We start from the raw sequence: 17,722 nt of genomic DNA on the forward strand, positions 1-17,722 counted from the left end.
TCCCCATGGCCCATCAATCTCTCATCCTACTTTTGGGTTTTTCAAATTCTGATCACCCTATGCTAATTACATAGATAACTTTTTCTCTTCTTTTTCTCACTCAAGAACTACTGCCTTCCTCAGATACTACCTCTTCCATGAAGCTTATCATGATATCTTCCATTTCCAGGGAAAGTTACGTGTATACGTAACACCCTATACAAAATGTTATTATAGTGATTATCACATCATACTGTGATTATTGATTCACATGTCTCTTTCACTGGGGTATAACCCCTTGAGGGAGCTCTTATTGGCTTTATTCTCAGTTTCCAACACAGTGCCTAGCACATAGCAAGGACTCAACAAATGTTTATTGAATGAATGAAAAAAAATAGTTTACCAAATGTCAGTGTACTCTTTTCACTGCTTGTTATAGAAATCCAACTCAGACTGGTTTGAGTAGGAAAAACAAAAAAACTTGGTTCACGTATTTCAAAAATCAAGGAAGGATGTCAGGCATGGCTTGATCCCAGTGCTCAAAAAAGGTTGTTAAGAATATCTCTCCAGGGCGCCTGGGTGGCTCAGATGGTTAAGAATATCTCTCCATTTCGTGTCTGTTCTTCTCTGTGTTGGCTTCATTGTCGGGCGAACTCACCCCTTCTGGAGACAAGACGGTCACCAGTAGATCATGATTTCCCTTCTAACAAGATGAGCAACCCCCAGAGGAAAAACAGTTTCTTTCCTCACGATGGTCAGGGGCATAGCTAGGGGCAGGGACCGTGTGATGTATCTGTGCCCATTCTCCTTATGCCAGGCTGGAATCTGCCCACAAATGAATAAATGCATAGTGCAACTCAGGTGTTCACAATCCATATTCAACAAATCTAAAGAAAGAAGTCTAGGGTAAAACCGAAGGAGATGTCCAATTAGCTTATTTTTTGAAAACCCCATAAGCTTGTTACCAGGGATATTTGTCCCACTCTGTACCTCATCATGAGGCGTCATGCATCTGGCCTCCTTGTTCCAGCCTTCAAGCTCTCTAATATCCAGAAGGCAGGGAGGGGCCACCCTGAGGTCCAGCCAGGGCCTTGACTGCAGGGGGTCAGGTGTTTGCTCACAAATCCTTTTTATGGTCTCCAGACCCACTCGTTTCAGGAAATCAATGTCTGTTTCCCTTTCTACCTCTTTTGCCTCTGAATGGTACCAGCATCTGGAAGAATGAAATAGACACTTTTTGCACCAGGTTCCAGGCTGATGGCTAGATCCTTTTCTGCCTCCCTTTTCCCCTCCAGGCTGGGATCAGAGCAAGCCAGTGGCATTGATGACAGTTTTCCTGGTTCTGGGATGAAAGGGTTACTGGGGCATCAAGACCTAGAAACCTCCAATGGAATCTAGGACAACTGATCATCTAAAATTATCCTGTAATTAATAAGTTAGTCACTGCTCCTTACTAAGTGGGGTAGTCACCACCACATGTTAAAGCTATTTAAAACTGTTAAATCTCGTGTTCAGGAAGAATTCTGGCTCTATGCATTTCTCAAAGCCCTTTCTTTTATTACAAAATGAACCAACGAATACATCCTTTCAGAAAACCCTGTGCCAACTTCAAAATAAACACCAAACACTATAAAGTACCTTATTCAGTCCCCCAAATGGACTTTAATCTATCTCTCTGCTATGTCCCTATAACTATACATTCAATAGGGCCTTTCTCAGTTCAGCCTTATCTGTCCTCCTCTTCTGCTTATAAGCCCTTGGAGGGCAGGGGTACTCATCTTGTTCATCTTTGTTTCTTCTACTTGGCCTTGGCACATGGGCTCTGCTGAACCCTACCTGACTCCTGCCTTTTTTCCCTCCCCCTCTGCTGCAGCCCCTTGGTCCTCACATGTAGGCCTGGAAGCAGAATCAAGTCCCTTAGAACAAAAGTTCCAGAAGCTCGTTGTCTTCTGGGCTATGTCCACAGGGCTATTAAAGTGCCTGCTGCCTAGTGAACGCCCAGTAAACATTTGCTGAATGAATGAAGTTATGATGGTCGTGAACCAATGTCTCACCTGTTCAAGTTTACTTGGTTGAGCTTCAGGTTAGTCTCCCTGCACTCCAGTCACCTGCTGATGAACTTGTGTTCTCCGCCTGTCCACTGGACCCTAGCATTTTTAGCTTTGCCTCCCTTGGTCTTCTCTTTGCCTTGCTTTGCCACCTTGTAGCCTCCTCACCTTGCACTCTAAGTGGTGTGTGTCTGCCTCACTTCTTTCCTGCTGTCACTGTCTTCTTCGGACACAGACTGATCCATCTATGCCTGCCCAGCACTTCCTGTGGGGGTCCTGTCACTAGCCCCAGACTCTCCAAGTCAGAGGTCTTATTCCGAGTATTTTGCCATACCCATGGTGCTTTGTACATGCAGATGGACTGAATTATCTCTTTGGTCAACTCAGAAGAACTGAATGGTATCTTTGGTTCTGTATCTTTTGGTCAGTCATCAGCTTACTCAGGGGAAATGTAATTATTTTTGCAAGACTGAAACCTGGCACCCTACTTCATAATGTGTGTCTCATTCCAAGCTCACCATAAAAGGAGGCCGTGCATCTATTATATGCCAGGTACTCGGGGCATTTTCCTCCAGATCAGACACTGGCGTTGCTCCTTAAACTGTGCATACACTCCTACCTTATTTAGATCATTGATCGCTGCTGATATATTGCTTAGTTTTGGAGCCCTCCACTAAGTTTTTGATAGCATCTATTTATAACATTTGGTCTGGGGAAGGAGCAGATAAGCAAGTTCGTTGGGATTAATTGGTGTGTGATTAGCACTTTCACTGTCTCTGAACACAGTTAAAATCTACTCTAATACTTAAATTTGTAGGAGAGCAGGAATGTATCAATGGACCTATAAACAGATTAATATGATGGGGGCATGTTTGTCTAGTTAGAAATTAAAGTTTATCATTAACTAGATGTTTCACTAGTATTCATGCTACGTTGTTTAACAGGTAGCGCTTGCGGAGCTGAATCTAACACGAACTGTTTGTCTCCCGAATTCCAGGAAGTCAGCTATTGAGGGGGAGGAAGGAATGTGCCTGTTTCAGGGGCTGCCAAGCACTCAGTACAAGGAAGACGATGTTTGGAGAATCTGCACATTCAAAGCCCCACAAATTCCTGCCCACAGACAGCAGGGTGCCCCGGGGTCTCATCTCAGGCACCCCATGCTGCTTGCCATTAGTGTGTTAGTCTGTCAGCTGACATCACAGGGAATCTTATGCCTCAGATGCTGCCTTTCCCGAGGCTCTTAGACCATGCATTGCCTGCCTTTGATAGAACTATGAGAGAGCGGAGGTCACCAAACACAACCGTGGGTTATTTCGGGGGCTCCTTTTCTATCAGCTGCCTATTTCTTAAGTAATCTCGACACCCGACGTGTGGCTCAAACTCAGGAGCCGGAGATCAAGGGTCATGGGCTTTCCCGACTGAGCCGGCCAGGCGCCCTGTAAGCTGTATATTTTTAACAGAGTGCCTGCGATCACCAAGCTGCACATTTTTCTTTCAGGTGAGTTCCAATGAACTGGCTCACAAAGGGGAAACACAAACGTGGCGGTGCATGCTGAGAGCAGAATGGCACCACCTTTGGGGCAGAGCCTCCTTCTGGCCATCACGCTGGGCATCTTTGTACTCCACAGCTTCTCGAGTGGGCAGAAGAACAGCACGCTGATTTTCACGAAGGAAAACACCATTCGGAACTGTAGCTGCTCTGCGGACATCCAGGACTGTGACTACAGTTTGGCGAACCTGAGGTGCAGCTGCAACACCGTCCTGCCTTTGGCCCTGGAGCAAGCCAGCTACAGCGACCATCTGACCATCTGGTTCACCGATGCATCTGCCCTGGGCCTCCTGTTGAACTTCACACTGGTCCAGGACCTGAAGCTTTCTCTGTGCGGTACCAACACCCTCCCCACTGAGTACCTGGCCATCTGTGGTCTGAAGAGGCTTCGCGTCAACACCGAGGCCAGGCGCCCGTCACCAGAGCAGAGCCTACTCATCTACAACGGCGGGGAAAGTGAACCCAGACAGAAGCCCGTGTGGTTTCGAAGAGGCTGGCAAACATGTATGTACATCTCATTCTTAGATATGGCACTTTTCAACAGGAAATCATCCTTAAAAGCCTACAGTATTGAAGACACTGCCCACATCACCAACCATTTTCCTTACTTGTCTTATTTCGAAACCTTCCCGATTTTAAGCAATAGGAGCTATGTCATCACGTTCATTTACTAATGTTGTAAAAGAGGCCAACCGCCAGGAACTTTGGCAAACTCTGGATAACTTGAACAAGGAATCTGGGAATGAGGCCATGGGTATCCTTACCTACAACTTCACCTGTCTGCCCAGCCCCCATTCACCACAGAGACACACATACAACCAGCCCTCTCTGCTCTCCTCTCTGCCCAACCACGGGAGCTGTTTAAAAAAACAAAAGAAAAAGAAAGAAAGAAAGAAACAAACAAACAAAAAAACCCCCAAAACCAACCAAACAAACAAAACGACTTGAGTCCAGAAGGTCTTGAGAGCAGCCAGAGTTTGGGTCTGTGGAGAAATGTCAGATCAGAAATGGAGACAGCAGGGCACACCAAGGACTGCTTAGTGGAACTCAGCACAGGGGATGACCCCCAAGGAAGATATCTTTCTTCAAAATACTGCCTTCATTTTTTTCTGCTTCCTTTTGTTGCTTTGACTGGAATTCCCCAAGAAGAGGATAGATTTCAGAGGCTTCAGGACTGTGAGTCCCACAAAATGATTAGGTTCTCTTAGACTGGTATTTCCCAAATATCTCTTAGACTGATACTTGCTGAGAATATATGCACTGAGGAAGGGGAGTTTCAAGAGTGGAACAGGTCGGGTTAGGGCACTAGGGTTCGAGGAGTGTGATACAGAAATGAAAACCGGAGCACACAAAAACCAATGGCATATATCTCAAAATTTTGCTTAGAGCAAGGCCTAAACCCAGGGGGTTTCTCTCTTGTATCCCTTTTCTTTCATTCATTCTTTGCCTTCTTCTTTGTCCTCACTGTACCACTTCGCCTTTCTCCTCCCATTTTCCTCATCCTCCCCTTCCCCCTCCCCTTCCTCCTTCTGCTCCAGAAATAAGAACTTAGATTAGTACCATTAGAGCTGCATTTAACACCACCAGGGGCTAGCCTGGGAATCTAATAATCATTTATAACGTTACGGACAAAAATGCTCATATGACTAAAAGATAGTTAACAAAAGAAATTTTAGGGCTCAGTCCACTCAGATGTTTAATTCTGGAAAGTTAAGACACTTTGTATGACATGGTTGACACAAAATGGTCTTAGGTGTGATGACAAAAGGAACCAAGGTAACATATTAAAAAAAAAAAAAAAAGGAAACAGACCTCAGTGTACAAAAATTTTCCTCACAGACTCAATTTACCATTGAGATACAACGTAAAGAATCCATGGCAATTATGATACAAATGACCAAACTTAGAGTGCAAGGAACTAGAAACATAATTGCATTTATAATGTCATAATGGTAAGAAAGAGTCTTATTATAAAGTAACAGGATGTCTTGGGGCTGATGATGTCAGATCACATTCACCACATTTTTCTCTTACCCTTAACATAGGGTAACTGAAATAACCTGAAATATCTTACATTCGCTTAATTGGTGGGGGATTTGGTCATTCAGGCTAATTAGCGTGAGTCCATAATGTCAGTGTTTAAATTAGGCCAGAACTAAGACCAAAGTATGAATTTTAATAGAATAATGCAATGACCTCATTATTGACGTTGTATTTGGGAGGTAAGTTTAAAGTGAGAGAAAAAGACAAGGAAAAAAAGGATTTGGAAAAGGGAAGGCAAGAAGAATATAAGTGAAAGGATGAATAATAAATATATTTACTATCATGAGTTACTGAAAATGTAAAAAACTGAATTTTAATGGATTTTTATTAATAAAGTACAAAATTAAATGATTTAGAAATTATGAGCATCTTAATATGCATTCTCTTCCATTTGGTGGCTTTGAATAGTTTCAAAGCCCTTCCACAGATGTTGTAAGTGATTCTTGTAAGAAATAATTGTAGATCAATGGGACTTAAATCAATAGAAAATGAAAGTTAATTTAGTAATGAATCAAGCTTGCCTGATTTATTTCTGGCCTGAAAATGTGGTTCAGGTTGCACTGATAGAGGATAAATTAGGAACAGAGAAAATCCACAGCACATACATGGGAGAAAATGGCACTTGGTGCTCAGTGGATGGTGAGGGTTGGGGGGAACAACAGGGAGCCATGGGGATAGTGGAAAACTGAGAGTATTTGCCCTACCTGAAGGGTCCACAGCAGCTCAGCTCTAGCTCTGAGTGTCACTGTGGGAGAATACAATGGGGCCAGATCTTATCCTTCAAGAAAATTAGGAATTCCAGGTTTTTGTGTGAAATCTTACAATTTGTAAATGTTGGCACACTATTTTGCTTTTTTGTTTGTTTGTTGCTTTCAGTAACACTGTGTGGTCAAACAAACCATGTCAGTGGTCCCCTTAAGCTTGGGGCTGGCCATTTGTCACCTCTGATCGGTGGTGTGCTGGTTAAAGTTTAACCACCAGCTCTCCAAAAAAGAAAAAAAAGGTACATAGATACATATGTACATAAGTTTATTATAAATTTTGCTTTTTATAAATAAAGGATGTATATTACAATTTACAAAATGATAATAAAATATACTGTATTCTTTATTATAAACTCTATGTATATAATTAATTCCCAAAGAATTCTTTAGGTGATTTTTGGCAAATTCTTATATCCAAAGCTAACCTAGGGTTGTGACTGATGCGTGAGTATAGTTCTGGCATGAATGTTGGCTGATATTTTTATTTACATTAGGAATAAGAGAAAAATTAACAAAGATTTTTGTGGGAATGTCATTTGCTAGTCAGTGATGTAAGCAAATTCTTTGTTGAATCAAATAATATTTTTCAAATACTGGAGGAATTATTTCCTTAACTTGGAGGACTATTCAGAATGTTAAAGCTATTGAAATGATACACGTTTAAGTTTAATCTGCATTGTTAACATTTTCACCAGCACACTCAACAAAACAACAAATCAAACCCTGATATGTAGTGTTTTCCAATGTTAGTGGTGTAAATACTGACATCATAACCAATTTCAAGCTACCAAGAGAAGCCCCTGAACACGGAGTTGGGCAAAGATGCACAGTAGGACATGATTAGATAGTACTTCTACCTACAGATGGAATAGGCACAAATAATGTCAAGAGCATAAATAATAGTAAAATGCAGTAGAATTAAGAAGTGGTGAGTGTTGAGAATTATCTTTGTATTTTTGTACAATTAATTGTAAGTTTCTATAATTTAATTTTTAATAATGACTAACAACCAGCTTGCAAAATTCCTGGAAAGTTAACAGGCAGCCCTGGTGAGCCAATGCAAGAGAGCCCTAGTGCCCCACTCACTGGTAGAAAGAGATGCAGAAGGAATGGAGTGAAGACAATGACCTCAGGGTTGTGGAAGATCACTTGCAGTATTTTTTTTTAAGATTTATTATTTTAGAGAGAGAGAGAGAGAGTGTGTGGGGGGGCACATGTGCTCACGGGGGTAGGGGTGGGCAGAGGGAGAGACAGAGAATCTCAAGCAGACTCCCTGCTGGGCATGGAGCCTGCCACTGGGCTCGATCTCAGGACCCTGAGATCATGACCTGAGCTGAAATCAAGAGTTGGACGCCCAACTGACTGAGCCACCCAGACACCCCCACTTGCAATATTGATATGCCTCATTTCCTCATTTGTCAGAGCTACCGGTGGGAATTTTAGGAAATTTTCCCTCCCCTCCCATGCAGTAGCTCACTCTTCAACATCTAGAGTCAGGATCCTAAAAGCCCTTACATGGGAGATTGGGGGTTAGGGGAATAAGGAATCTAAGGCCTTATGAGAAAAAAAGAATTAGGGGTTAAAACTCTTGAGTTAAGCTATGAAGGGCTCCTGAGAAGAAGAACAAAAGAATCCAGAGAAGCTATTAACAGCATTTTTTTATTTAAATTCAATTAGCCAACATATAGTACATCATTAGTTTTGATATAATGTTCAGTAACTCATCAGTTGCGCATAACACCCGGCGCTCATCACAACATGTGCCCTCCTTAATGCCCATCACTCAGTTACCCCATCCCCCCCACCTCCCTTTCCACAACCCTCAGTTTGTTTCCCGGATATTAACAGCATTTTACACACATTAAATTAAAAATGAGAGAAGGGCAATCAATTTCCACTTCCCAGAGTTGCTTACTAGTAACTTCAGGATCTCTTTCTCCAGAATGTACAGGAATATGTTTGTAAATCTGATTTGTTACAGGAAAAATGATGTGAAAACAAAAAGTTGTTTTATGCTGAGCCCTTTTTCTTTTCAAATTTTTAATGCATTTCAGATTTAGCAGAGTCCGTAGTCACAGCTCACAACTCAGAATGACACACAAGTGTCATCAGGCCACCTGATGTAGCCTCCAGGAAAGCACTGAGGGGGCGGGGCTGGCTCTGCACAGAGCCCAGTGCATCATAACGCTTCGCCAATTTAAATGATACAGGCACATCACCACACAGACAAATAAATAAAGTGGTAATAACAGCTCAAAAACAGATACCCCATTTTATTTTATTTTAAAGATTTTATTATTTATTTGACAGAGAGAGACCCAGCAAGAGACAGAACACAAGCAGGGGGAGTGGGAGAGGGAGAAGCAGGCTTCCTGCCGAGCAGGGAGCCCGATGCAGGGCTCGATCCCAGGACCATGACCTGAGCCGAAGGCAGATACTCAATGACTGAGCCACCCAGGCACCCCCAGGTCCCCCATTTTAAAAAATCAGCACATGTTAAGAATAAAATCACAGATCCATGGGAAAAGAAATTTAATAAATGGTGTACAGAGGGGAAAAAAGATCAGAAGGATACACACTAAAATATTAATGGTACTGTATCTGGGTGATACTATTAAAAGTGAGTTTCATTTTCTCCTTCCCGAGCATCTTGATTTCCTAAACTTTTTTGAATAAACATACAATCACTTTTGCAATAGGGAAAACCCAGTAAGAGTATTTTTATATAAACAAATGCTGGAACAAGTGCTTACTCCTTAAAGCTACAGCCTGACCACCTACCCAACATCGTAATGTTAAGTTGGATAATAGTAAAATGAAACTACAAACAACTCTAAAATATGGGAAAGAAAAAGATTAACAATCTATTTAAAAACAGGGAAGTAAATAAACAGGCAATTCACATGAGATGACACCCAAATAGCCAATAATTGAAGAAAAAAATTGCCTCTACTAAGAGAACTAAGAGCAATGCAATGGGACACAGATATTTCATCTATTCAGCTGGCAAAAAAAAAAGCTACTTAATGAAAAGTTTTGTCTTACTTGTAGGCAAACAGATATTCTCATATAATGTTGGTGGGATAATAAACTGGTACAGCCACTTTTAAGTACAATTTAGGAATGTATCTTAAAACACATAAAAGCTAGAAGCCAATTCTACTTTATATCTACCATAAGCACCTTCCCCCACAAATACACATATGTCAACTAGTAGAAACTCATCTAGCCATTCTCCTAGAAGAAATGCACTTTTTAAAAATCACATTGTACTGCAATAAAGTTTTAAAAAGAAAAGGATGAATAATATAACTAATACCCATGTAATTGTCATCCAGAATTGACAAATGTAAACATTTTGTCACGTTGACTTAAAACACTTTTAAACACGTTTATTTTAAACATTTTGAAACAAAAGATATAAAACAATATTAGTTTTAAAAACTGCAAATAAATTATGAATTTTACTTAGTAAAGGCTTGTTGGTAGGAGTATAGGCACAATTCTGAAACTATTTTGTGTGTATTATAGGATTGTGCAAAAGAGTAAATATATGGAAGATTTGGGGGACTCAGAGTTCTAACAGGAAGAGTATGAACTATAGGGAGGAACAGCAGGTTCCTGGGTCTGGAACTAAAAGGTATCACAAACTCATGATTTTTAAAACATACATTACTTAGCTTTATCCAGAGAGAGTCCCAAGAAGCAATGACATCCCTGGGGCAAAGAACACACGAATACCTAAATTTTGGTTTCTCAAAACCATTCCCCATTAAAACAAACAAACAACAGGAACAACAACAAAATAGGTCCTTGAAGAAATGGCTGATTCCAGGGCATCAGGGTAGCAAAAGTATAAAGTGAGCCTGGAATATCTTATTGTGACAGAAAGTAAGAAGAGCTCAATAAATTGATGGGAACGTATCCAAAAAAATACAGGAGCCAGCCTAAAGGATTCCGCTGGCCATAAGAGGGACCATCTGAGCATCAGTATGATCAATTACAGGAATGGTTTACAGCATATTGATTTGCAAAGATTTCATGAGTCTGTACTATCATAAGAAAGAATACAGTGAGCAGGCACAACATTACCTATGTAGTATTCTTGTTAAAACTGTTAAGCCTACATCTAATTCAAATCTGAATTAAGGCACAGTCTGCAAAAATAAAAATGGGGGAAAAAAACCTCAAAAAGCTGGGCTGAACTCTAAAAATATCAATGTCATGAAAACTAAAAAAAAAAAAAAAAGCTAGCGAGTGATGGGGGACTTTTCTAGAATAAAGGAGACTAGCTATGCCAACTGAATGTAATACACAATCTTTACTGGATTCTGGATTGGGGAAAAACAACAGCTATAAAAGGCAGGAGAAAATGGATGTCCCAGCTCAAGCAGAGAGAATGCATCGTCTTTTCCCCTTCTTTTTGTCCTATTCGGGCCCTCAATGGATTGGATGATGACCACCCATATTGGCAAGGGTGATCTTATCTCTATGGGAGACACCCTCACAGACATACCCAGAAATAATGTTTTACCAGCAATCTGGGCATCCCTTAGCCTAGTTAAGCTGACACATAAAGTCAACCATCATAAGGGAAAAAAAAATTCATAGAATAAGCATCTTGTTTCTCCGGTGAGGACAAATTGCTTTCCCTTAATGATTGGAAGGGTCTAGTATAATGAAAATGGCTGGTCCTCCCAAGGAATGCTTCATATTGGGGGATCAACATTGGTCTCTGCTGTTGACAGGTTGGGCACTAAACAGATAAGTTTTGGTGAGAGGAAGTCCACATTGATGAATCCATGCAAAACCTTCATCTTTGACCCCGTGGCTACTTTGTTCAGAGGGCCACTACGTAAGCAGTGGAGTAGCTAGAGAAAGAGGTAGACTGGTATCCATAGAATGAGTCATCTGATCCACCTGATTATTGAAAGCATCCTTTTTGGTGGGGGGACTTTGCAGTATTTACATAGACACAAGTATCTCCCTACTTGTGCTTATTCTGAGTCTATTCATATCACTCATGCCCACATCACCTTGTCTAATTCCTTCCAAGTTCCTGAACATTCACCCCAACCTTTCTTACTCTGGCCTCTGCAAGAGAATTAAACTATATAGAAAAATGATTTCTTAGTTCCCCTAAGATGGAACATACTTAGGTGCATATAAGGTAAGTTAATTCTAGATGCGTAAGAACAACAAAATAAAAGATAAGCTAATTTATTACATAAAATGGATGTCTTTAGGACATCAAGGCTAATTCTCTTGAGAGACCCCAGCTGAAAAGCCAAACCATTAGTGACTATATAATGAGTCAGAATAGATCTGTTCTTCTAGCCATGCTTTTCCCCAGCAAAGCAGGCACCCGGATGAACTGGGAGGATTCCCCTTCATGGCTTCCTTCATGTCCACTCCTGACTGGGGCTAATGCTACAAAGCCCACTGTAGGTGGTGTCAGCACATCATGTAGAACCATATGTAAACTAGACTTGAATTTTTTCTTCCTTAATCAACTGGTCATTGGGAATACCTCAAGAGGCCATAGGTTTGCTTCCAAGGATAGGTAGCAATACATCAAGGGTACAAGAGACAAAGCACATGGAACATTGTCTTCAAGACCTGCTAGCATCCAATCCCATGTGTACTACTTCCACTAAATTTTAGAGGGCTGTTTTGCATGCCCAACTTTATGTTTTAGTAGATCAGATAACTTTAGTTCATCAGGGCAGCTAGATCACATGGTCACTTGGTATCCCATGGTTAGGCATTCAAGCATCTATTTGGGCTTAGGGCAAACCAGGAGTAATTTCTCAAAAGGAGACTACCTCTTTGCCACTTAGCTGAATTCAACTTCAATTTACTTCATTCAATTCAACTGCCTGGTCCATATTGGTCACAGGCCTAAGGTCATCCTTATCATGATAAAAATTAAAGCCATGGGATTTAATTTAATCATCTAACAAGAGATTAGAAAAATGATCCAGGATCAAAGAACAAAGCACTTGAGTACTTACCGATTACTTACAGGAGATCCCCTAAAGGTTTGGCAAGGTTAGTGAAAGGGGAGATAACACGAGCCTGGGGTGTTTTTGAGCAGTGGTATTCTGCTAAATGTTTAATAACCAGCTTTCCAGGAAAAAGAGGTCTGATTTGAGGCATTTGCTGATTTCCATGGTGTAAATACTCCTGCCTTGGCCAACTTCAAGCTACAGTGTGACATCACTGAACATGAAGTTGAGAAGAGATTGTATAATCACACTGAGAGGACAGTGTTTCAAGTATGAGTGTGGGGTCAGTTGGTTTGAAATTCAATAGGTCAAACAAGATGAACATAGAAGCATCCTCTGGATTGGCAAGAGGTAAGTCATTTGGTGGCCTTGAAAGAGGAGTGTTAGCAGAGTCGTGGAGACAGAAGTCAGACTGGAGAGGTTTGAGGAATGAATGGGAGATGAGGATGTGCTGGGCGTGAGTAGAGACAAATGTATGAAGTTCAGCCATGAAGGAGACCAGAGAAAAGGACCTGGAGCCAGATGTCCAAGGAAGTTCTAGGATGGAACTTACTAAAGTAGGTGTGTGTGCTGACGGGAAGCCGAAGATGGAGAGGATAGCCATTGGAGTGAAGTCCTTAAAGAACGAGAATATAGTGCACACCTTGATAGATTAATATTAGATAGGAAGGATTCTTTTTTTATTTACACGAGCATAAGTGAAGAGCTGAACTTTTCAGCAGAGTTATATAGTTATTAGTTGGGAACACATGAAGGGCTTTGAGAAGAAGTGATGCACTAGTCTCATGGTATGGGAGAGGAAACTTAACCAGGACACAGATTAAAAATACTGGATATATGTATTGAAATCCCTCATGTGCAGAAGGCTCTTTCAACTCCTTTGTCATGGTTTCATTGGGGCGATGGGAAAAAAGACTAATTAAACAACTTTGTGGTCATTCCCACATCTTTAACGCAAACTCTATCTCTTTAATATTTTTTCCTGCTTCTTTTTGCTTATTGGTTTGGTAAGAGCCACTAGGCTCTTCTTAAGTCAGTTTTGTGAAACACGTATTTTGCTAGAAAGTACATTTTCTGTAGAATTCCATATGTATTATTGCTGGGTTCCATATAACATCTTCTCATAATTAATTTGGCTCTTCCTTATCTCTGATTATATCTAAAGTTGTAGGTAGTGTGTGTATTTTGTATTGCTTTTTAAAATCAACCTTGGGTTTTTCTTTATAATTTCTTTATAATTCCTACATTTTGGTTTTTATTGTTTTCTAATTTATTGATTACAGTTTTCTCTTTGAATATTCCTACTCCCCACATTCTTTGAATTGTTTTGCTAGGGTTTTGTTTTGTTTTGTCATTTCTGAGGTTGGGTAATTTATTCCTACCACAACTTTTGTAATCACAAATGGTTTGAAGTTATACACTATTCTCCGAGTATACCTTTACAACTGTGTTCCATATATTTTTATATGCAACTATCAGCATTTTTATTAATTTTAGAGTTTTTAGATAATGTATCGTATTTTATTTCTTCAATTTAGAGATTTAGGTCGCTGCTCATTAACTCCCAAGTAGTCAAGGCTTTTTAAAGAATTTAAATTAGGAAGGGTTGCTCGCCTTTTGAATTTGGTTTGTCATGTAACTTTTTCTCTGGTTGAAGAATGTGCCCTATGAAGAATTTGTTCAGGTTGTCTTTTTTTTTTTAATTGTAGCCAGGTTAATGATTGCTATTTATAAATGTTTCACAGATGAAACAGATGATTAAATAGTCTCTGGAGAGTACATAATTCTATTAGTTTATCTATACATTTGAGCTCATTAATTATATTATTAAAATTTCATATACCTTTACATATGACTTGGCTACTTCACTTATCTGACTCAGACAGAAAGGCATATTACAACAATGTATTATAAAGGAAAATGTTTTTAGCATCCATCTGAAGTCTGCAGTCCATTTAAAACAGAACCAGGAATGTTAGGTAGTCAGGAACAGATACAGAAAAGTCTGCCTCAACTATGGCTAGAGTTTTGCTGGGTGAGTATAACAAAGGAAGAGGGGGGAAGAGGGTTGAAGTTGTGGCAAGGGGCTGACTATAATCTTGCCCCAGGAAATCCAACCTAAAATAGGAGGGAAATAAAGGCAGGAGGAAGAGAATGGGCAGTGAACAGTGATGGGTTCATTGGACTGGAGGTAGAGTAAGCAGACTGGAATGACGGAAATGATACAATTCCTGGAAGACACCCAGTAACTCCCCAGTGACTTGGAGAAGGTCCAAAGTACAATCATGGTAGCAAGCCAAAGCCATGGATATGATTATTAAAGGTGAGAGGAGTGGAGAACTAACTCCAAGTAGAATATGTACTGGAATGATGAAGCCACAAAGAATGAACGAATGTTCATAAAACAATTCTGGAAGGAAATGCATAAAAAATCAAGTGTTAAGACTGTAAGTGATTATTTTCTTTCTTTTGTTCTACATTTCCTGAATTTCTAAATAGATAGGTAGTGCTTTTATATTTAGAGAAAGGTTGTTTTTAAAAGCCCACTTAATTGAGGTGCCTGGGTGGCACAGTTGGTTAGGTATCTGACTTCTGGTTTCAGTTTGGGTCATGATCTCAGGGTCTTGAGATCCAGCCCAACATCGGGCTCTGTGCTCAGCGTGGAGTCAGCTTGGGACTTTCTTTCCCTCTCCATCTGCCCCTCCCCACCACTCTCTCTCTTTCTAAATCAATCAATCTTTAAAATAAAATAAAGGTCTACTTAATTTTTAAGGAATTGGAAGCTTGATTTGGTTCTTCTCTAATGTAATTGTACTCTAAGGTTAGTATGTTTCTTATACACTTTGCTGCCCTCTAGTAACACTCAAGAAGAGATACTTATAACTGTTGTTTTTAATATGTATCTTCTTTTCATTTTTTCCTCAGGTAGGACAGACAGTAATGTATGAAAGGTATTGAGCTAACACAAATGAGTTCTTTCAGAGAGGCTGCATTGCTATTTTTGCTTTTGTATTGGTAATATAGTTCTTAGATGCATTCATAAAGTATCCACTATGAATGTAATATAAATATCATATCTGTACTAAGACTGCAAATTACACTCTTTCGCAGAGTAACACTAGAAATGTAAATAAAATATGGGGGTGCCTGCTTGGCTCAGTCAGAGGAGCATGGGACTCTTGATCTTGGGGTGGTGAGTTTGAGCCCCATATTGGGTATAGAGATTACTTTAAAAAAATAAATATAAAATACTGACCTGGATAAAGTGATTTCAATTACTCCTCATTTTACATGAAATATTTTAAGAAGAATTTACTCAAGGAGTCATCCTGGAGCTAGTAATTGTAATCATCTTGAAGGAAAATGTTCTGCCTCAATCCTAGAAATTCTTACATATTTACTGATGATAAATATACTTAAATGGTCATTGGCACATGGGAAGAAATGAATCAAATTAAAATTTCTATCATTTTATATTTGTGCTTCTTAAATTGTAGTACCCTATTGATTTCTTCACAATATTAACTGCAAGTAGTAATTAATTTTTATTTTTTTTAATTTTTTTAAATTTATTTATTAGAGAGAGAGAGAATGAGAGATAGCACGAGAGGGAAGAGGGTCAGAGGGAGAAGCAGACTCCCTGCTGAGCAGGGAGCCCGATGTGGGACTCGATCCCGGGACTCCAAGATCATGACCTGAGCCGAAGGCAGTCGCTTAACCAACTGAGCCACCCAGGCACCCGAGTAATTAATTTTTATTTACTTATTATGTCTCCAGCACCTGACTATAGGTCTGGAAGGAGAAAGAACACATCTGTCTTGTTCACTATTGTTTCTTATTGCCTCACACAATGCCTAGAACATAGTAGATGTTCAAAAAGATTCACTGAGGGGCGCCTGGGTGGCTCAGTTGGTTAAGCGACTGCCTTCAGCTCAGGTCACGATCCTGGAGTCCCGGGATCGAGTCCCGCATCGGGCTCCCTGCTCAGCGGGGAGTCTGCTTCTCCCTCTGACCCTCCCCCCTCTCATGCTCTCTCTCTCTCTCTCATTCTGTCTCTCAAAATAAATAAATAAATAAATAAATAAATCTTAAAAAAAAAAAAAGATTCACTGAATAAATGGATAATAATAGAATTACCTGGTCTAAATAGCAGATGTATTTTTAAAATACTGAATAAGCCCAATATTTCCATGCAAGGAAATAAAACATTGTTTACTTTTATTATGAAACTCTAAATTTGGATGAAAAGAAATTTCACTTTCTTTTTATTGAAGAAACTGTCATTTCAGAAAATGAAGGAATAGCCATTAGAGTTGAATTGCCAAAACATTCTTAAAAGTTGAGTATCTCTCTACTGAAAATTCTAATGTGGCAAAAAAAAAAAATTAACTTTTGAAAGCCTGAATCTTTTAAATCTGGATTCCATCCTTAATAATGGTTTGATAGAAAAGATAATCTTATGAAAGTAGATACAATGACTATATTTCAATAGAGTTTGAGACAAATAATTTAGAAATTTTCTAATATTTTTCATAGGATCATTCACATGCTCTGGATGGAGCTACTTGTTTCTCTGTACTTGTAATAACTACAGATTTGCAAGATAAAGAGCTTTCCTCACTTTTGCTTGTGACTTAAATGCCAATGAACATATCTGTATGGATATCTTAACAATAGAGAAAAAAGACAACTCCTCTCTAAAAAATTACAGTAAAGCTAAAGAGTTATTAAGCAGCTAAACTTAAAACACACACACACACACACACACACACACACACACACACACACACACACGCAATCCCTACCAAAATACCACCAGCATTTTTCACAGAGCTAGAACAAACAATTCTAAAATTTGTATGGAACCAGAAGAGACCCTGAATAGGCAAAGCAATGTTGAAAAAGAAAAGCAAAGCTGGAGGCATCACAATTCTGGACTTCAAGCTCTATTACAAAGCTGTAATCCTCAAGACGGCATGGTACTGACACAAAAACAGACACAAAAAAAACAGACACAAAATCTTGAAAGAAAAAAAAAATACCCACAATTGTATAAATTCCACAGATAAAATTAACATTACTACAAAACTGAATAACTATTGTTTATTTTGTTCGAATTCTTTGGTCCTAGGGTTCTTTGGTTTTAATGGAAACAAACGTGAAGTACTTTAAGCAACTTTAAGCAACAGAATAGAGAACCCAGAAATGAACCCTCAACTCTACGGTCAACTAGTCTTTGACAAAACAGGAAAGAATATCCAATATAATAAAGAAGACAGTCTCTTCAACAAATGGTGTTGGAAAAATTGGACAGCTACATGCAGAAGAATG

The 17,722-nt window shown here is 39.6% G+C and overlaps 1 protein-coding gene across 3 annotated transcripts in view; it reads left to right on the plus strand.

Annotated features, from left to right (window-relative positions):
• The window catches only part of LOC112831470 (exosomal polycystin-1-interacting protein), a 36,307-nt gene extending 29,271 nt beyond the window's left edge, over positions 1-7,036 (plus strand). For 2 of the 3 annotated variants that reach the window (XM_073891165.1, XM_025867600.2), the window contains one exon: positions 3,526-7,036. In XM_073891165.1, coding sequence (XP_073747266.1) covers positions 3,591-4,250 — 660 coding nt within the window. In that variant the 5' untranslated portion in view covers positions 3,526-3,590 and the 3' untranslated portion in view covers positions 4,251-7,036. The other variant, XR_012377712.1, reaches the window with a different exon arrangement.
• Positions 7,037-17,722: the final 10,686 nt, after the last annotated feature.

Source organism: Callorhinus ursinus, unplaced genomic scaffold (assembly GCF_003265705.2).
Source record: "Callorhinus ursinus isolate GAN/ISIS: 27379988/994484 unplaced genomic scaffold, GSC_fseal_2.0 scaffold1, whole genome shotgun sequence".
Classification (NCBI taxonomy): Eukaryota; Metazoa; Chordata; class Mammalia; order Carnivora; family Otariidae; genus Callorhinus; species Callorhinus ursinus.